We start from the raw sequence: 18,816 nt of genomic DNA, 5'->3' as shown, positions 1-18,816 counted from the left end.
GTATTGTCTGTTCCAGACTCGATTATTAACAGACATTAACATTGCTGAGTACACGTTTAAAAAACAGCCCACCAATTTGTATGGGTGACTGTCATTTTGTCTGACCCTCTGTGTATGTGCCATGGTCACATTCTCTTTTCACATGAACACAAATGCAGTCTTGTAGATACCTGGTGCTAGGGTGTTGTATCATACCTATAAGACCTGGGGTGTCAGAATGCACATATGATCACTGGTAAATATGCCTTCAAAGCGGCCATAACAGAGAACGAATATCCAGGAATGTAACTTCATTCCTGTTGGGGTAAATATTGACTGAATGATACATTTTGTATTTTCAACAAAGAAACTTTACAGGCAAATACAACAACTACCACTCTATGATAATTACCCTTTATTGTAAAAATAAATTATATTCAACATAGTTCATATAATAAATCATATTAATCAACAACATCTAAATACAGACATAAAGTACCTGCACAACAGATTCCAAATATTACCCATAGTATAACTGTATAGATATGACACCTCATACTAGCAGTTAACAACCACACATTATTTACTCCAGGTTAAAGCAGATGAGCATCAGTTGATTGGCAACAAAAGAATGAATGGTGTGAGAGGGAGTAAATTATGCCATTAATTAATGTTCTGGCCATTTTACAGAGATGACACCTGGAATGGGGTTTTGTACTTGTATCCATGTCGGTACAGAGTATGTGAAAGAAAATGTCATAATTTACATATCCATCACCCAGACAATAGGCTCCAGAATCAGGTAGCCAAAAATAAGTATTTTGTTTTTGGTTTGGTCTAAATTGATACCACTACTGGACAAGTCAGATCGAGGCTTCAAAAACATGCCCGATGCACAACCTGCCCCGACCCACTGTATGACGCTCTTCATGCGCAGTCTGCTTTGAAAGGTAAACAGTCCAGAAGAAAATAGCCAAGTCAGATGCCAAACATAAATTTGAGCAAGATATGTTACCAAAGCCATAACAACTGCAAACAAAAAGAAATCTCTTTTCAAATATCTGACTATTGAGCAGTTCCACACATCACAGGCTGGTTAGGTTACTGTTTTCACTGAGCAGTTTGCTGGTATTTATGGATTAGGCTCTTATTTCATATTGATTGGTTACATCATGTTACATTCAATGGGTGGTCGATAAAGCTGATGGAAACAAAAATTTAATGACTTACAAAGTCACATGGCTTAGCATTGTTGGGTGTTCGTAATCAATGGCTGGACAAAACTTAGTCTGTCAATTTTGTACACAACAAAATCGGAGTTGCAGCAAAACCCTTAGCAAGCACCAAGAACTGGAGGAGATTGAACAGAAGACATTTAACTTAGTTTGATTTCTGTTAAACATCAGACTTGATAAACATAGTTATTTAACAACTGAATTTTCACAATTATGAATATAGTTTCACAGACATTTCACATAACACATTAAATTCAATCTGGTACAGATAGAAAGAAATAAAGTTTATTATAGTTTATTAACAAAAAGATCACGTCATCATTACATTTGCATGTTTTTGACAATGGTTTTCACACCTACCACAATATATTGACTAGAGTTGTCTCCCTTAACTAAAAGCTTTCCAAAAAAATCTGATACAAGTTTTCAAAAAGAACAGGATACAATGCAAATAATGTATGATACACATAAAAAATTATGATTTCATGAAGGACATTAACACATCTGACTTTACTGGAACACAGTACCAGTGTCTGTTTACCAAGAGAGCACATTCCTGAGTGCACCTGTACTGACTTGATCAAGCTTACATGTACAATCTTAATCCCTTGTTCTCACTTCCCCATCTTAGAATTAGTTGTGTTTGAGGTTTATGTCATTCCATACCTGTCTTAATCTGAACTGAAGGGGCTATTGTCAAACAGAGAACAACAGTAATCTCTCTAAGGTTTAAGGCAGCAGTGCTATGATTTACTATATTTTACTAGAAAACCACAGTAGTCATTTCTGCAGAAAACCACAGTAGTCATTTCTGCAGAAAAACACAGTGTTCATTTCAGCAAAACTACACAGCACAACATTCTTTCGTGACATCTCTTACATGAATTGATATACAGGACTGTCCTAGCCAATATTGCATGGTAAACTGTAGGATAAGGTTAAAGTACTAAATGCAGTAACATGAAATCAGGAAAGAGCAACCCCCCTAAATATTTGTTTCTGTTTCTCTGTGGTCCATCTGCACTAGCTGTGACCATGGGTTGTGACCTTGGGTTATTTCCTGCATTGTTTCAGTGCCTCCTCCAGGGCACGTAGGACAAGACGTACATTGTCGGGGGTACAGTTGTACCCCATCACACCAACTCGCCACACCTTCCCTGCCAGGCTGCCAAGACCCCCGGAGATCTCTACTCGGTAACTGAAATACAGGATATGAGGCATGGTTTGTGTACATTAGCAGCAACAGAAAGATGGGAGAGAAAGATGTGCTACCCCCTTCAGGATCGACACCTGTCCCAAGTGACATCAAACCAGGCTCCCTCACTCATGCTTTGAAGAATGTAATATCAATATCAATATAAAACCTTGCTCATTAACCCCGGAACAAGATTTCAGTCATAATTTGAAGAACAGAATGGTTTATCAACCATGAGTAAGCATATTAAATGATACCGAACCTATTTAACTGTTTCTTTCAAACATTATTGAATGAAGTAACTTATTATTAGTGTACGTATCATTCCAGTCTGAAACAGATAAACTAATGGTTGATATTATGAGCAACAGTCCATACAAACGAGGTACAATGATGCCTTGTCGTCGGCATCAGTTGGCAACCAGTTCTTGTGTCAGATCCCTGCAGCTACACACAATACTCACTTCTTCATTGCGTAGTCTGCCACATCTTTCCAATTGACTCCATCAGGAACCAAGATGGCATTCACACATGGGTTACGGACATTCTACAGCAAAAAAATACACACATCAATGTTCAAACCCTGATATAATTTGCACCAGGAATGTGTTGACTTGAAAACCTGTTCATGCCAGACAAAACCAGCTTTCCACCTGGTTCAGTACATTTAGCTAGCTTAAAACAGAGTAGCACACAGTCTCACTGCATCATGACTTTATGCTAAAACATATTTTCAATATATACATACTTAAATAAGATAGTGTAATATCTGACAGGTTAACATAGGTGACTTGGTTACTTGTGTAACGTGGATAACTTGGGTAACTTGATAACTTAAATAAACTGGGTAACTTGATAACTCAAGTAAACTGGGTAACCTGAGTAGCCTAGGTAAACTGGATAACTTCAGTACAATGGGTACCTTTCAATATACTTAAAGCTATATGTGGGAAGGGAGGGCTCACTGATCTTGTTCATGACATGCCAAAGGGTCACTTACTTTGTACAAAAATATTTGAGGTGTTACTAACATTGTACATGTTGTTCCATAACAGTCATCAATACCCCACCCCTCACCATAAATTAAAAATGGTCCCTAACTTAACTGAGGTAATCCCCAGGTAACAGTCACATGAGTTGCTGGTGATTTAGACATAAATCCAATTGTTTGGATTTGACACCACAAATGGGCTTGACGCAATGTGCAGATGTGGGAAATCGAACCCAGGTCTTCAGCTTGGCAGGCCAGCCTAAGTAAACTTAGTCTCAGTACTATTTGTTTCTTCAGTAGTGAAGTGTAACGAACAGTACTGAGACTAAGTTTACTTACACTGCCTGGCAAGCAAACACCTTAAGCACTAGGCAAACCCAACCCCAACAGTTTTATGCTGTCTCACAACAATATCTACTGGTCACTATCAATCAATTTGACACTGACAGGAGGAGCCAGTCTCTGTTTGAGGTTCTCACCTTGTCCTTCACCAACAGCTGCAGGCCCAGCTTCTCCACACCATCGTGCAGCATCTCTGCACACTGCTTATGTCGTGCCCAGCTTGACTCCAGACCCTGCCATACAGTTTATAATACTGAAGAAACAATTCAATTAAGGCAACATGCCAGACTGTAAAGCTGATGATAAATGAACAAGTTAAGGACGTGACAGAGATTTTATGGCAGTGTTAACAACTTGCCGCATTGGACAGATGCTGGTTTCGACAGCTTCCACTGTACTCTGTTGTCATTATTGCTCAGCTAAACTTGTAAAACAAGAGACCTATGATATGATTTATGGCATTTATCATAGCTACCCCAAAATCTGGTGCCACAGTTCACAGGACTTGTTATCAATGCTAGACATGCTGACCAGTAACTCCTATTATCAAGAGTCATCAGAAGATGACAAATCCCCAACGGCCCCCACATATTTGAAAGGGCAAATCATTTGATGTTTACTTATTGTGCTTTCAGATCCAGTCTAAGTAAACTTAGTCTCAGTGTATTTCGTTACACTCCACCACTGAGTCTAACAAAATCTAATAGAAGGTCGCATCAGGCAACCTTTGAGCGACAAACGGCCGTCCAATCAAACGCGAGACGGTTAAATAGATTTAACCAATCAGACAATGGCTACTATTTAGGGATCGGAGGGACTTTCAAAATATTCACGTCACTGACACAGACCTCTTCACAAACAAAAATCCGCCTATAACACAGTTATTTGACCTGCAGTATATACGCTTTGGGGTTTCTGTTGACATGGTTACCATTAGCAAATATTTCCGCAAGATGACATCCTTGAATACTGCCCAAAACACTATTTTCAGCGACTGTTTACTCACCATTGTCATGGTTGTACGTACGCCATATGCATCACCCAGAAGCGAGCATACGCTAAATAGCATTCGGAATCATTCGGGTACGAACCTTTTCGATATAAAAAGTTCCAAAGGTATGTGCGAATGTGCACTTTCGTGATTTGGTAAGCTGTGCTCTGGTTGGTCAATCTCAAAGGTTACCTGACGCTACCTCCCATAAGGTTTTGTTAGACTCGGTGGTGGAGTGTAACGAAAAGTATTGAGGATAAGTTTACTTAGACTGTTTTCAGACCATGTCTGAATTGTTTCCATGGTAAATATAAATGCCATATATCTGTAATCAGAAAAAGTCACCATTTCAATATCTGTCTCATATATCTGCCAAGATCTTTTGAAAGATATGAAATGGTTTTAGAGTTGTGAAATAATATATCACAAAAAAACTGTAAATACCAAAAGGCACCTGCCACACATATCTACCAAGTTACACTGACAGATATTAAGAAGTTCTTGAGTTCTGCTCCGGAAACGAAACACACCTCTCACTTCTGAGACAAAGTCTGAATTATTTCCATGCAACCCAAGAAACTAGGAAATCAAAAAACCCTGTAACTAGCAAAATGCACCACTTTAGGTTCTGACCGATATATCTAACAAGTATTGCAGAAAAATATTGAAAGGATTTTGAGTTCTGCTCGGGAAAAGAAGCCCATCTCTCCAATTTGACACTAAGTCTGAAACGTTTCCATGGAAACCAAGAAAGTAATATATCATAAAAACCTGTAAGTACCAAAAGGCACCACTTTACGTCTGACTGATGTATGTAATAAGTTTTGCAGAAAAATATTGAACGGTTTTTGAGTTCTGCTCCGGATACGAAGCTCATCCCTCCATTTTGAGACTAAGTCCGAAATATTTCCATGGAAACCGAGAAAATAATAAATCACAATAACCTGTAAATAGCAAAAGGCATCACTTTGGAGTCTTCAACACATATCTACCAAGTTTTGCAGAAAAATATTGAACGTTTTTTGAGTTGTGCTCTGGACACGAAGCCCACCCCACCATTAGGCTAACACCAAAATGTTCCATGGAAAAACAAAAAAATAAAAATGCCAAAACTGTGTAAATAGCAAATGGCACAACTATAAGTGGAGATTATTATATCTATCAAGATTGGTCTAAAAATACTGAATGGTTTATGCTCTGGTTCCAGTTATGCTCTGGAAACAAAATGATGAACGAACAAGGGAGGACAGACAATGGACAGACCGACGAGACGTTGACTATATCCCCCCGCATTACATGCCGGGGGGATAAAAATGGAAAGTAGGCTGGGGAAGTGGTTTAATGCTGCTTTCAGCCATATTTGAACAATCCTACTACACATGACTTACAATAGGCTTCATGCATTGTAGCATTCTGGGCAAACTAACCCTGGCCTTAGTGTAATGAGCAATCTGTTATAAACCCAACACACTTCCTTAAATAAACCCTCTACATCGTATTATCTATCTCAGCTCCCTGGGGACTATACAACTCTTGCTGCCACCAGACGCACCAAGTTTATTGTTCCTCTCTCATCCTAACGACTAGTAACGAGGTACCCAATTCACAGCTGGGTGGACTGGGACACTCCTTAAATAAACTGTGTACATGAACTGATAGCAGAAATAAATTAATAGAATACTCAAGAGTGAGGAAAGATCTGGAACTCCAAACTATTATGAATCAGTACTCTTAATTTTAACATACTTAAGGAATGTTAAAGTGTTATTTATCTTCCTAAGTACTGTACCCAGCATTCTTACCTCTTCAGCCAGTCTTGCAAGTCCCTCCCTCAGAGCATAGAAGCTGCTGATAGGGCCAGTATGATGATATCTGAAACATAGTGTGTACGTTTTAGCAATATTCAAACAATATCACGGTGGGGAATACAAGAAATGGGCTTCACACATTGTACGGTTGTGGAGAATCGAACGCAAGTTTCATCATGACGAGCATCTCCCTCGGAAGCATACTATTGACCTTCATCAGAACTAGCAGCTTAATCTTTAGTGTTGCTCTAGACATAAAGAATACTATCAATGAAACTGCTTGATGTGATCCAACAGCTACTGGCCAACCAACAGATACGCGGTCTAACAACTGACGACTAACGGCCACACATCCCATCAACTGGCAAACCAACAGGTACACATCCTGTCTACTGGCCAACCAACACCTACACATTCTGACTGCTGGCCAACCAACACCTACCCATCATCTACTGGATAAGCAATGTCTACACATCCTGTCTGCTGGCCAACCAACAACTACACATCCTGACTGCTGGCCAACCAACACCAACACATCCTGACTACTAGCCAACTAACAGCTACCTATCCTGTCTACTGGCAAACCAACAGCTACACATCCCGTCCACTCACCTCCTTGGTCCTGAATCACATCCCCAGTAGTTAGACAGCTCATTAGCATCAAAATAGTATGACCTCACTTTCGTCTTGCGGTTCTGTATCTTTTCTCTGAAACAGGACACCTGTGTCAAAAGCGTATAAAGTCAAGCGAATGAATATGATTTCCTTACATCCCAGCATGTCTGCTATATGTGGAAACTTGAAACCAAAAGCAGTGGACCGAGTAAGCGAGGGAGGGTGGATTTATGTACTTGGAACAAGGACACTCTAATTTTTCATAATTGTTTAAGATTAACTGCAATGATGATTAAGACAATTTTACTAATCTTAAAAACTTCTGAGTGGTTCTGTTAAGGAGGGTATAACACATCAGTTCAGTGGGTACCAGTGTTGTGGCAACTCTTTACCAACCTGGCTCTGTCAGAGAATGACACAGGCGCTGCACCAGGTGGGGCACTGAGCACTTTCTGGGAGCCAGAATACAAAGCATCAATTCCTGGAAATCAAAATCCTCATTGAACAAACAATGTAAACATACAGAACAGTAACAACTATAATTCCATTATGTGGACAAGGAATGGAAACAAATCTGTCGCTCTCCTTCAAATACTCATGCAGAAAAGATATGCAAGTCAAGTATAAAGAAAATATGCACGCAATTTTCAATGTTAAATACAAAGAGGGTCAGACAGACAAAAAACTGATTGAAGGCATTTCATTCACTGCCAAGACGGATAACTTTATTATGTTTTTGAAAGGTAAAGGGGTTGACAGGAACGGGTCTCACTGGTGTTGACCAGAAATGTGCCAGTCTTGTCAAGGGGTGCTGACCCTTAGATAACGGCTTCGAGGAAGGTCAGCTATGGTCTGTGTAGCATTATGTCGTTGCTAGAGATGGCAAATTGTGGTTACATTTACGTCAAAATGATGTGCAACATTTTGGACAAACACTCCAGCTTCCAAACATCCAATAGACTGATAATCTTTCAGTTTGAGTTACACATGGCATTGTTGAACAAGGAGTGATAGACCCAACTTTTATGCAGTCTTATACCCACAAATGGTGGTGACAATTTGTGCATGTTCAATTGTTCAATATGTTCACTGGTATGGTGCCTTTTGGTGATTCCATCTATTGAAAGGTTTTTACTCAGGCCTTCCAAAATGCAACAATAATTATTGATAACACCACCTGGCTTGAGTTTATCCCCCAAACTTGTATCAATTTATTGTTCAGAGTTTGGATCCTGTTGGGATAAAAAAATTGCATTTCTAATGCGAGTAAGTACACTTACATAAACTTTGACAGAGAGAACACTGACAGAGAGAACATTAACAGAGAGGACCACTTCAATTTTAAAAAATAAACATTTCAAACTAACAGGCACTGGCAGAACAAAAAGCAAAATGAGAGGCATTATATGCTGCACCACATACTGCATACTTACTGTACAAGAAATAACACAATGATGTGTGACCTTGCTTGTAAACATGACACTGCTTATGGCGGAATGTCCAGATGTTCGCTTTAACAGTTAAGTAAGGGCACCACACAACCCTGTACCAAGGTACAGTTCAACAATCACTCGTTCACTCAATCATCGAGCTGTTACTCTGCTGGCTTTTGTTCCACATTCATTCACTCACCCATCTGGTCCATGAGGATTGGAACTCCTCCCATGGCAGCGACAGAGTCCACCACCAACAGACAGTTGTACCTGCAACATCACCAACATTAACATCACACTGACTCCCCATTGTGTAAAGTTAAAAGCAATGGATAATTCTTGTGTTAATGCAAAATGATGCTTGTAACAGAAATGGCATTTAATCACTCTTAACAATGTTTCACTTGAACAACTGGCAGTCAGGTGAACATGGTAGGAAACTATGAGTGAGTGAGTGAGTGAGTGAGTGAGTGAGTGAGTGAGTGAGTGAGTGAGTGAGTGAGTGAGTGAGCATTTAACAATATTTCAGTAATGCCAAGGGACACCAGAAAATAGTCGTACAGACCCTGAAGCAAATATATCCAAGAATGCCTACACAAGTCTAGAAAATGTGACAAGTCTACATTTTCTTCACTTCAGCAAATGAAAAAAGTCTCAGGGCTCCATTTCATTAGATTATTTTTGTTTTACTAACAACTTTTTTCAGTAAAATGTTCTCATTTCAGAGACTGGTCATTAGCCTAATCAGGCAAGGGCACATTATTTCCATGAAGGGAATTAAACCAGGATCATCAATGATCACTTTCAACAGTCTACCCTACCACCAAGATGACTTTGATGAAACTTGACATGGAAACCCATTCGGTTATAAATCGGGGGAGCAGACTCAACGGGTGGGTGAGTTTACTTTAATGCTCTTTTTAACAATATTCCAGCAATACTCAAGAGTCAGAGTACCCCATAAGTTTGGATTGTTGTTCATGACATCAATCACTGCGTGGTTTGGTCCTGATGCTGTTATTTCCAGCCAACTGTCTTATTCTCTTATTTTGCACAGTGGAAAGATAAACAACACAGTATTTCCTGAGCTGTGGAGACAACTTACTTGTGACAGAGATCCCCGAGTCCCTCCATGGGTTGAGCTGTGGACCCTGATGACTCACCATGAGTTATGAACAAAATGCTTGGATTGTTAGCCTTTAGACCCTGAAATATAGTGAAATATATGTAATAACAAGTTACAAAAGTGCCCATTTTATTGTGAGACTCCATGAATATGCATTCTACTCAGACCTGGAGGATGTACTGCATTTGACAGCCCCTCACATACTTGTTTGTGTATATCTGTGTGTATGTACATGATGATCAAATAGCTTTAAGTGAATAATCCAGATTAACAAAATAAAAGAACAAGACCTAATTTGTAAAATGTAGTTATTGGCAGTTTCTAGTCTTGCAGGGATTTACCATATTATCATAAACAGTCACACACATCACAAATTGATAATTTTAGTGTGAAATTAGCAACATATAACGTACAGTAGAAAAAAATCACACTCAGTCTTACCTCCTCTATTTCACTCAATGTAAATACCTCTCCCATTGGTCGGAGAAGTTTCTTTGCCACTGAGCCTACAGAGAACAGTCATTTAGTGAGATGAAAACATTCAACTAATGTCTTCCAAGGTCAGAAAATTAAGCATTCCGCATATTCAAGAAAGTGCCTCATCAAGTTTCACAACACACTGTGTAGCAATACACAAAGTAAGTTTAACCCATTGTGTGAGGGAAAGTGAGTATAGTTTTAAACTTCTTTTAGCAATATTCTAGCAATATCACAGCAGGGGACACCAGAAACAGGCTTCGCACATTGTACCCATGTGGGAATTGAACCTGGATCTTTAGTGTTACGAGCAAACGTTTTAATCGCCAGACAACCCCACCGCCCCGATAGTGTGTGGGACTCATGCTGGGAATAACATGCATATCATAATATCATAATATCATAATGTCATAATATCATAATATCATAATATCATGCTACCCTGCCTTGTGCTGGGCAAGGATTGGACAGGCTGGAATCCGCAAAAGTGTGTCAGTCTGGTATCCATGTAAACTGAGTGAGTGAGTTCAGTTTTACACCAGACGTAGGAATATTCTAGCTATATGGTGGCGGTCTGATTTGGCTGAAATATTACACAAAAAATGATGTGGGTCCTTACCGTTTCTTTCAACCATTTCAGCAAACCTCAGTCCCCATATCCCATTCTCGCATACAAGCGCAGTTTCACCTTGTTCCAGCAAGTTGACAACCATGGCCTCCATTGCAGCATGGCCTGACAACATAGATCAGGTTTCCATCCTCATTGGTACAGGGACACATGGAACAGACTTAACATGCAGTGTCACTAGTTATAACTTATTTATGAACTACTTTACACAGCTGGTGTAACAACATTATACTATTATTGTATATTTGATGCGTTTACTATCTCATCCTCCTGAATAATGTGTTGTTGAATGTTGTATCTACCATTGTGTATTGCTGAATAAAGTGTTGTTGAATGTTTATCTACCACTGTATATTGCTGAATAATGTGTTGTTGAATGTTTATCTACCATTGTATATTGCTGCATAATGTGTTGTTGAATGTTATATCTACCATTGTGTATTGCTGAATAACGTGTTGTTGAATGTTTATCTACCATTGTATATTGCTGAATGTGTTGTTGAATGTTTATCTACCATTGTATATTGCTGCATAATGTGTTGTTGAATGTTATATCTACCATTGTGTATTGCTGAATAACGTGTTGTTGAATGTTTATCTACCATTGTATATTGCTGAATGTGTTGTTGAATGTTGTATCTACCATTGTGTATTGCTGAATAACATGTTGTTCAATGTTGTATCTACCATTGTGTATTGCTGAATAACATGTTGTTGAATGTTGTATCTACCATTGTGTATTGCTGAATAACGTGTTGTTGAATGTTGTATCTATGATTGTGTATTGCTGAATAGCTGCTGAACTGACATATCTATTTCTCTTTTATTTCTTTAAAACAAGCAGCATTAATTTTGTCTTTTTCTTGTCATTGAAATTTATTACATCCTGTGTAATTTTGAATATCAACAATATTCTTTCTGTGAATTAGGCCTGGTCATGTCAATGCAATATATGTCATCTATTTTGGAAAAAAAAACAAAAAAAACATGAAAATGAACTTATCAAACATAACATTATGATTTATCCTGCCCATTGGCACCAGAATACAAGGATCCTAGAACACTGTTTTATACTTTTTAATAGTAACTGATTCAACATTCACTTGATCAATGGCAGAACAGTCTTACAGACCTTGATTACTACTTTGTTACTTGCACAGAGGCAACCCAATATTACTAAGTGCAAGCTAATTATTAAACGAACTTGCACCAGGTGCAAGTAAATTGTTTAGTGGGTTAACTTCTGAATAAAATATCAAAATAATTTGACAGCATATTTCTTTCATTACATATTGCAATACGATCAGTGCTACAGGAATTAGGCTGGTGGAACGAGGTTTATAATCTTAGGTTGCACCAGGTGCAAGAAGGTTATCAACTCTTAAATCAAGCCTTGTCTTAGTTGCAAACAATGCAGGAACTGTATCACATTCATGTTGTCACAGAGATTGTGAAGAGTTGTATTCCCATACCTGTCCCTGAAATTGCAAATGTCCAGTTGTTTTTCGTCTGAAAGGCATACTGGATTCCTGCCTTTACTTCATCCATGATCTGTGAAAGCAGAATCAGTAGAATTTACCCTGTAGTTGACAACTAATTATATACTCAGGTAACTCGGCAGATAAGACAATGTTCTAGAATCACTTAAATACCATATGTCAAGGCTATATGGTCCGATAACTCTCCACTACAGGGTATAGTAGAGAGTTTTTGGAGCGTACCACCTGGAGATATCAAGGATGGTTGTATACAGGATGCTGTCATTAGCAGGAGTATTGATATCCTTGATATCTCCAGGGTATACATTCCAGTAAATCTCCACTATACCCAACAAACATCCACAGCTCAGCCTGATAATTTTATTACCTCCCTTTGATGGGTTGGCATTTTCACAGTAGCCAATCAAAGAGCTTGCCAAAGTCAATAACAATAGTGGTCAAGAGGGTTTGTTTGCAGTTCAACTCAGAAATTTGGGGGGAAATCAAATTGTCAGGTCCTTCTACCTCTTTTACTGTACTTTTGCATCATTTGTGTTGCTAAGTTTAATCATTCAAGTAATTATAGAAGTGAAAGTAGGTTGTGACTGGTACGCTCAACATACCAATGTAGACAATCGATTGGATAAAAAGCCAGCCAAGGGCCACAGATGCATCCAGGGTATAGTGGAGATTTATAGGAATGTATACCCTGGAGATATCGAGGATGGAGTATTGCTAGCTGCTGTGTTAGGAGTGATTAAGGTATAACACCACTTTGAACAGTACTAAGTATATATCAGAGCTTGTCTGAGGTGAAAGCACAAAGTGATGTAGTTGTACAGAGTTTTACCAGTAATACCACTCAGGTGAAACACATGGATGCCAGTGGAGCTCACAAACCAAGAAACATAACAAGAACTCTGGGATTCAAATACACAATAATGAGCCACTTGGACACCAAAGGGGTGCAACTCTGTAGTCTCTACTAAATTTATACCAGGTCTTTATTCAATCTCCAGATGGCAACATTCTAACACAGCTTAAGTAATGACACAAAACTACCACATTTCATTGCCAGATTTACTAAACAGACATGAAAAATGAATGTGTCTATAATGATGGGTGGGCGATGTAATAATGCTGTTATTACTTCACAGATGACAGAACAGTGTATAACAAAAGAGATACACAATGATTCCTCTGTCAACCATTACATTGTATAACAACATAAACATCACTGCCTAATACTTGATATCACCATTACACTGTATAACAAAACAAGCATGACTGCCTATAGAATTATTGATACAGCCTTATGTGTATCAGTGCCAATACATGGTATGGTTTTGAAAAGTGTCCTGTTATGATAGTGAACAGACAGTTGAACACCAATACACTGCTTGCACCGTTTCTGATTGTCCTGTTACAGTTTTGTGTTTTCCTTGATATTATTGTTTTAGGCTATGGTTGTGTAATTTTCATGTTTCCTGAATTTAACAAAGATTTAAATGCACCAGTTCAGTATGTGCTTAATATGAATGAAAAGTCTTCGATAATATTTGACAGTTCAAGTTATGACCCAGAACGGGAATGACAGATGAGAGAGTGAGTTTAGTTTTACGACGCACTCAGCAATATTCCAGATATATGGCGGCAGTCTGTAACTGTGTCCAGACAATCCAGTGATCAACAGCATGAGCATTGATCTGCACAAATGGGAAATGTTTCCACCATGTCAGCGAGCCTGACCACCCGATCCTGTTAGTCATCTCTTACAACAAGAATAGTCACCTTTTATGGCAAGCATGGGTTGCAATAGGGTCTATTCTACCCAGATGAATGAAAGCACACATGGCAAAAAGAGGAACACTCATTATGTCCAACAAGTTCATGGTTGGCACTAACAACATTACTTCATAACATTGGGCTTAACACCCTTCGAGAGTCTACGAGATCCCTCCACCCGAAAATATAACTTAAACTTGTGAATTAAACTTGCTACTTTCATCTGTATACTCCGATTCAACTGAGTAAAATTAACAAACATGTAAAGATATTATACTCCAACTTAGAAAATATGATGTTAGTCTAGTGTTTAAGCTACTGATTGTCTGAAATGATCACACTCATCAGTTCACTGACCTACTTTTGACTATGAATATTGCACAAGGGCTTGCATTGTTGAATATAATGTGTCCTCTGTCCAACACTTGTTCACTCATGGCTATCTTCATATAAAAAAGTAAACAATATATTCATAACATAATATTTATTTACATGTAGATTGTTATCAGGAAACAAGGGTTGGACCTGTAGGATGTATTATTTCAAATTTCAGTAATACAAGCACCTGATATTCTCCTATCTTATAAATGTACATGACATATCTGAGAGGAATGTTTTTGTTGAATTGGTTTTCTTCTATCTGTTCACGTATTTTGTCTATCTTGTTGCATTTTTTTCAATCTGATTATATATAATATTGTTTCGTTCCTTTGCTGCTGTGATACAAGAACGATAGCGCTGGCCTCATAGGTCAAATACTATTCGGGCCGGTATACTGTAACGAATGTTGAGGTACTTGTCTTATTTTCCACAGAATTTAAAAACAATGTAAAAATTAATGGCAGGGCACGTGTTTCTTATGACATACATCACGTCTCTGATATTACTCCTACATGCTTGTGTGCGATAACAGCTGCGCTTCACGCGCTCGGCACGTGAAGTGCACAATTTTTTCGTCAATCCCATTCACAAAACATCGCAACACAATCGCAAAACAATACGCGATTGTAAACATATGGGGGAGGTTGACAACACGTGACAAGTGAATTACCTCCGTGAATTCCGGATGCAGATGGCCAAGCATTGGCAAAGCATTTGCCGCAAGTACTCGATGGGGGCAGTTGGAAGGGCCCGGACCCATCAAGGTCTTGAAGGGGAAATTCATGGGTCGAAGTAAAGATTCCGGAGGTGGAGCTAGTGTCGCCATTGCTGCAGCTGATCTCATATATGCCTGACTGTCCGCAGTGATTCTAAGTAAACTCTGCGCTTCAATCAGTCTTAAGCTGGTCGATATTATGCGGCGTGCCATCTCAACGACTGGTCTCAGCGTTTGTTCATCACGGTGAACCCAGAAAGTGTTTCCTGTGAAATTCCCTTCAGGAGTCGTAGTGGAACATGTGCTTATTATGTTTAAATGTGAAAATCTGCGCGAGCGAAGGTGACAGCAAGTTAGTTTGGTGATGTAACATAGTAACGTGCGCTTGATGGTATATTGAAAGTCACCCACCCACCTTGCTCGTCAAGCCCACTGAAACTTAATTCGATACGAGTTCCAGTAAACCAATGTTCTTTGTTATAATAGAATTAGTTTTCGTGATAAATATATTAACGTTTGTTTACTGTTTCATGCAACACCGAGTCACATTCCAGCTAGGTCAGAAAGTAATCAAGTCAGGGTCAGACAATCCTGTGACTGAATCATGAGCATCGATCTACTCAAATGGGATACCATGACAAGCATCAACCAAGACAGTGACCATGACCCCTTTCTTCTCTTATGACTAACATCGGATGCTGAAGATCACCTCTATCCCATGATCGTAACGGTTAGCCGTTACATTTTAATAAGAATGAAGAACTCAGGTGTTGACATTTATGACAGAGATGAAAAAACTTGTGTCTGTAACGATCAAACTTTTCGGGTGTCGATCATATTTAAGTGTCTTTGTCTTAAACGCATAATGAAGTGTTTAGTGTTATTTTGTTGACAACGTGTCTCCAGGAGTATGTCTTCACCTCAAAGAAAACTGAAAAAAGAAAAAACATCCAAGTTAAGAATGCTCATAGTAAGCATTGTCCAGGGCTTTTGATTGTCTTTTTTCTTTTTTTTCTTTTGTGTGTGTGTGTGTGTTTGTTTTTATTAAAACGAACCACACTATTTTTCCTACTGCCGAACCTTCTTAGCAATGCTAAATCAAGTCTAGACTTCCTCGGTTTTTTAATCTCTGATCTTCCCGGGGCTGCTTTTCAGTTCATATGGGTTAGTTTGTTAATCATCAACAGTATATATATTCAGAGACACACTATCTCCCTCACTACTGGCGAGGTAATGCGCGTGGCCATTTCATAGCGGGGATGCTTTTCTCATGAGACACCGTACGAAAACTTAACCTTGGCCAAGATTTCGCTAACATTAAGTGATTAGGCCCGATGAGGCTTGTGTCAACTCCAAGGTCGACTCCAGGTCCCCCACCTGTTAAGATCCTTAGATGAAGCCAGCATACCCTCTCTGTGCCTGCGTATAGACCTATGTTTCTAGGCCACGTTTATAATCTACCTTGTCCTACATTGACACAGAGATTCTGTAAACATTGTACTTATCTTTCTCTGTTTCCGCAGACAGCTTTTATTGTATATTAATGGGCAGAGGGGTAGCCCAGTGCTCCAAACCTTCGCTTCGCCAAGCTGAAGACCTAGGTCTCGTTCCTGATTTGGGACAGTTGGGATCCAAGTTGGGAAGGGGAGACCAGAAGCAATAGTAACCGCTCACAAAGATAATCGCTGTATACTCCAAATGTAGAGATATCATGAAAATCAGGTAATATGATACACCCAGCCTTATCACCCATACTGCATATCTTGACCATGCTGAACACCAGTGCTTGTCACCACACATTAGACAATGTGATCATTCTCAAGCAGTTTGTTTATGAACATGTGGACACTGTTTCAACAGTGGACTGAACCCAGCTAGTTTTTAGTAACCTGATACCTCCTGTTGCTAGTTCCACATCAACAAGGATTTTTGGAGGGTGGGAGGTGTCATACCAATTACTGAATAACACGTTTACTGCTGCTGAGAGATCCTAAAAGATAGGGACTTTTCTAGCATTTGGCCTAGGACTATGTACTAACTAGTACTTTGGCATCTTGGCTATAAACCTCAGTGTCGTTTAAATTTCACTAGCATATCGTCACAAAGTTCTTACGAATCAAATACTGACACTGCAAGTATTAATTTACATTTGACCCATGGCTCGGCGCAGTTGTATCAAAGAAGTTTCAAATGTAACAATCTGTTTATATTCGAAATAAAACGATAATAAAATGTGGACAGGTGTTACTTGATCAATTGAGATGGAAATGGATTGACATTAAACCTATATCACCATCGACATTTTAAATGATTTTTGGTTTAAAATTCTTGTAGCTGTGTGCCCAAAACGTAGTACAAAGAAGTACAGCAAGAACCTTCATCAGTGGGCCAATACTGTCAACATAACACTGAAAACGTTTTACTAGGATGAAACTAGTAAAGAACTAACATCAAACCTCCAGCATAATTTGCTTCATTATCGTAACACATGGGTAAAGTACGGAAGCCTGTTAGGGCCAGGTCAATTTTGTTCATATCTCTACTAACTGGAAATTTGACCTGGCCCTAACAGGCTACCGTAGAAAAGTGCATGGAGCAACTGTAACTAACTCAGTGTTACAACTGCCCTAGATGGTAGTAGCCATGTTTCATGCCACGTCACATGTTAACAACTTTGGGCTTCAAATATTTCTACTTCAAAATATGTCGGTAATACCTCAATGTTAAACTTGAAAAGTTAATTTTATACCAAGCAACATTAACTGCATTCAGAGTGTCTTTTTACGTTTTGTGAAAGCATTATTTGTCTCTGTGAAAAACGATTTTTCACAAACTGTATCTCGCCATGAACGAGTAGCTGAAAAACGCCTGGATGTGTACCGCAGGAAAGCAAAGGGAAATGACTCTACGCACCTACACTATGCTTGAGAGAAAACTTTTAGAGTAATCGTCCTTGTTCCAATTGTCCCCGGTCTCCTCTACCTTTGCCCAATGCAATACTGTGACCGTTACTCCAACATCTTAACATAGACTAAGGCAGTCTTAGTGCTAAGGTTGTTTTGTGCAACCGTACCCTGGGTACAAATTGTGAAGCCCATTTCAAATATTCCCTTCCGTGACTCAATATTTCGATGATTGCAAATAGAGGCATAATATCGAATTCACTCTCTGTTACTCTCTATATGTAGTCGTATAAGTATTAAAATGCTGAGTTTTGAAAAAACAACAACATTTCACTGTTATTTTTATACGATGGAAATGTTAATTTCATCTGATCGGTTACTGATTTTAAAAGGTTTAAATTTCTTCAACGTCATGCATTTTTGAAAACGTCTCAGAGACGTTAAATAACAGACTGACAAGCGATGCATGGCGCTTTACTACAAAACATTCGATTCACTTATAACCTAAGTCATATGAGGTATTACACTTTCTCATGCTTGGTAATGTACCGATTGTAGTACACTTGTGAGGGTGAATCGAATCCGGGATTCGAACCCACTCATATTAGTCGCGTAGAAAGTGATCTTAAACACACTGAAGCGCATAACGTGACGTGAGAAATAACTAACTGTACAGGCGCACAAAGCACAAATCTGTACTTTGATGGTAAGTACATGTATTTTGAGGCCGTTTG

The 18,816-nt window shown here is 38.9% G+C and overlaps 1 protein-coding gene across 1 annotated transcript; it reads right to left on the bottom strand.

The window, feature by feature from the left end:
* Nucleotides 1-379: 379 nt before the first annotated feature.
* LOC137268917 (alanine--glyoxylate aminotransferase-like) lies at nt 380-16,871 on the bottom strand. Its single transcript, XM_067803524.1, has 12 exons — nt 15,135-16,871; nt 12,293-12,371; nt 10,812-10,925; nt 10,157-10,221; nt 9,695-9,795; nt 8,789-8,859; nt 7,553-7,637; nt 7,154-7,249; nt 6,536-6,605; nt 3,880-3,975; nt 2,874-2,956; nt 380-2,412 (listed from the first exon to the last, which is right to left on the bottom strand). Exons 1-12 carry the CDS (start codon nt 15,390-15,392, stop codon nt 2,268-2,270), a joined length of 1,263 nt encoding a protein of 420 aa, XP_067659625.1. The 5' UTR covers nt 15,393-16,871; the 3' UTR covers nt 380-2,267.
* Between the last annotated feature and the right edge of the window lie 1,945 nt (nt 16,872-18,816).

Source organism: Haliotis asinina, chromosome 16 (genome assembly GCF_037392515.1).
Source record: "Haliotis asinina isolate JCU_RB_2024 chromosome 16, JCU_Hal_asi_v2, whole genome shotgun sequence".
In the NCBI taxonomy this organism is placed as follows: Eukaryota; Metazoa; Mollusca; class Gastropoda; order Lepetellida; family Haliotidae; genus Haliotis; species Haliotis asinina.
This window is presented reverse-complemented; position numbering and strand designations above follow the sequence as displayed.

Bases quoted from the DNA above. Each gene is read 5' to 3' on its own strand.
- LOC137268917 (XM_067803524.1), bottom strand. From the start codon at position 15,392: ATGGCACGCCGCATAATATCGACCAGCTTAAGACTGATTGAAGCGCAG. The intron at 10,222-10,811 runs GTAAGGACCCAC...TGTTCTCTGTAG, and splicing joins TGAAATGGTTGAAAGAAACG to GCTCAGTGGCAAAGAAACTT. The intron at 2,413-2,873 runs GTGAGTATTGTG...CCTGTATTTCAG, and splicing joins GCAGACTACGCAATGAAGAA to TTACCGAGTAGAGATCTCCG.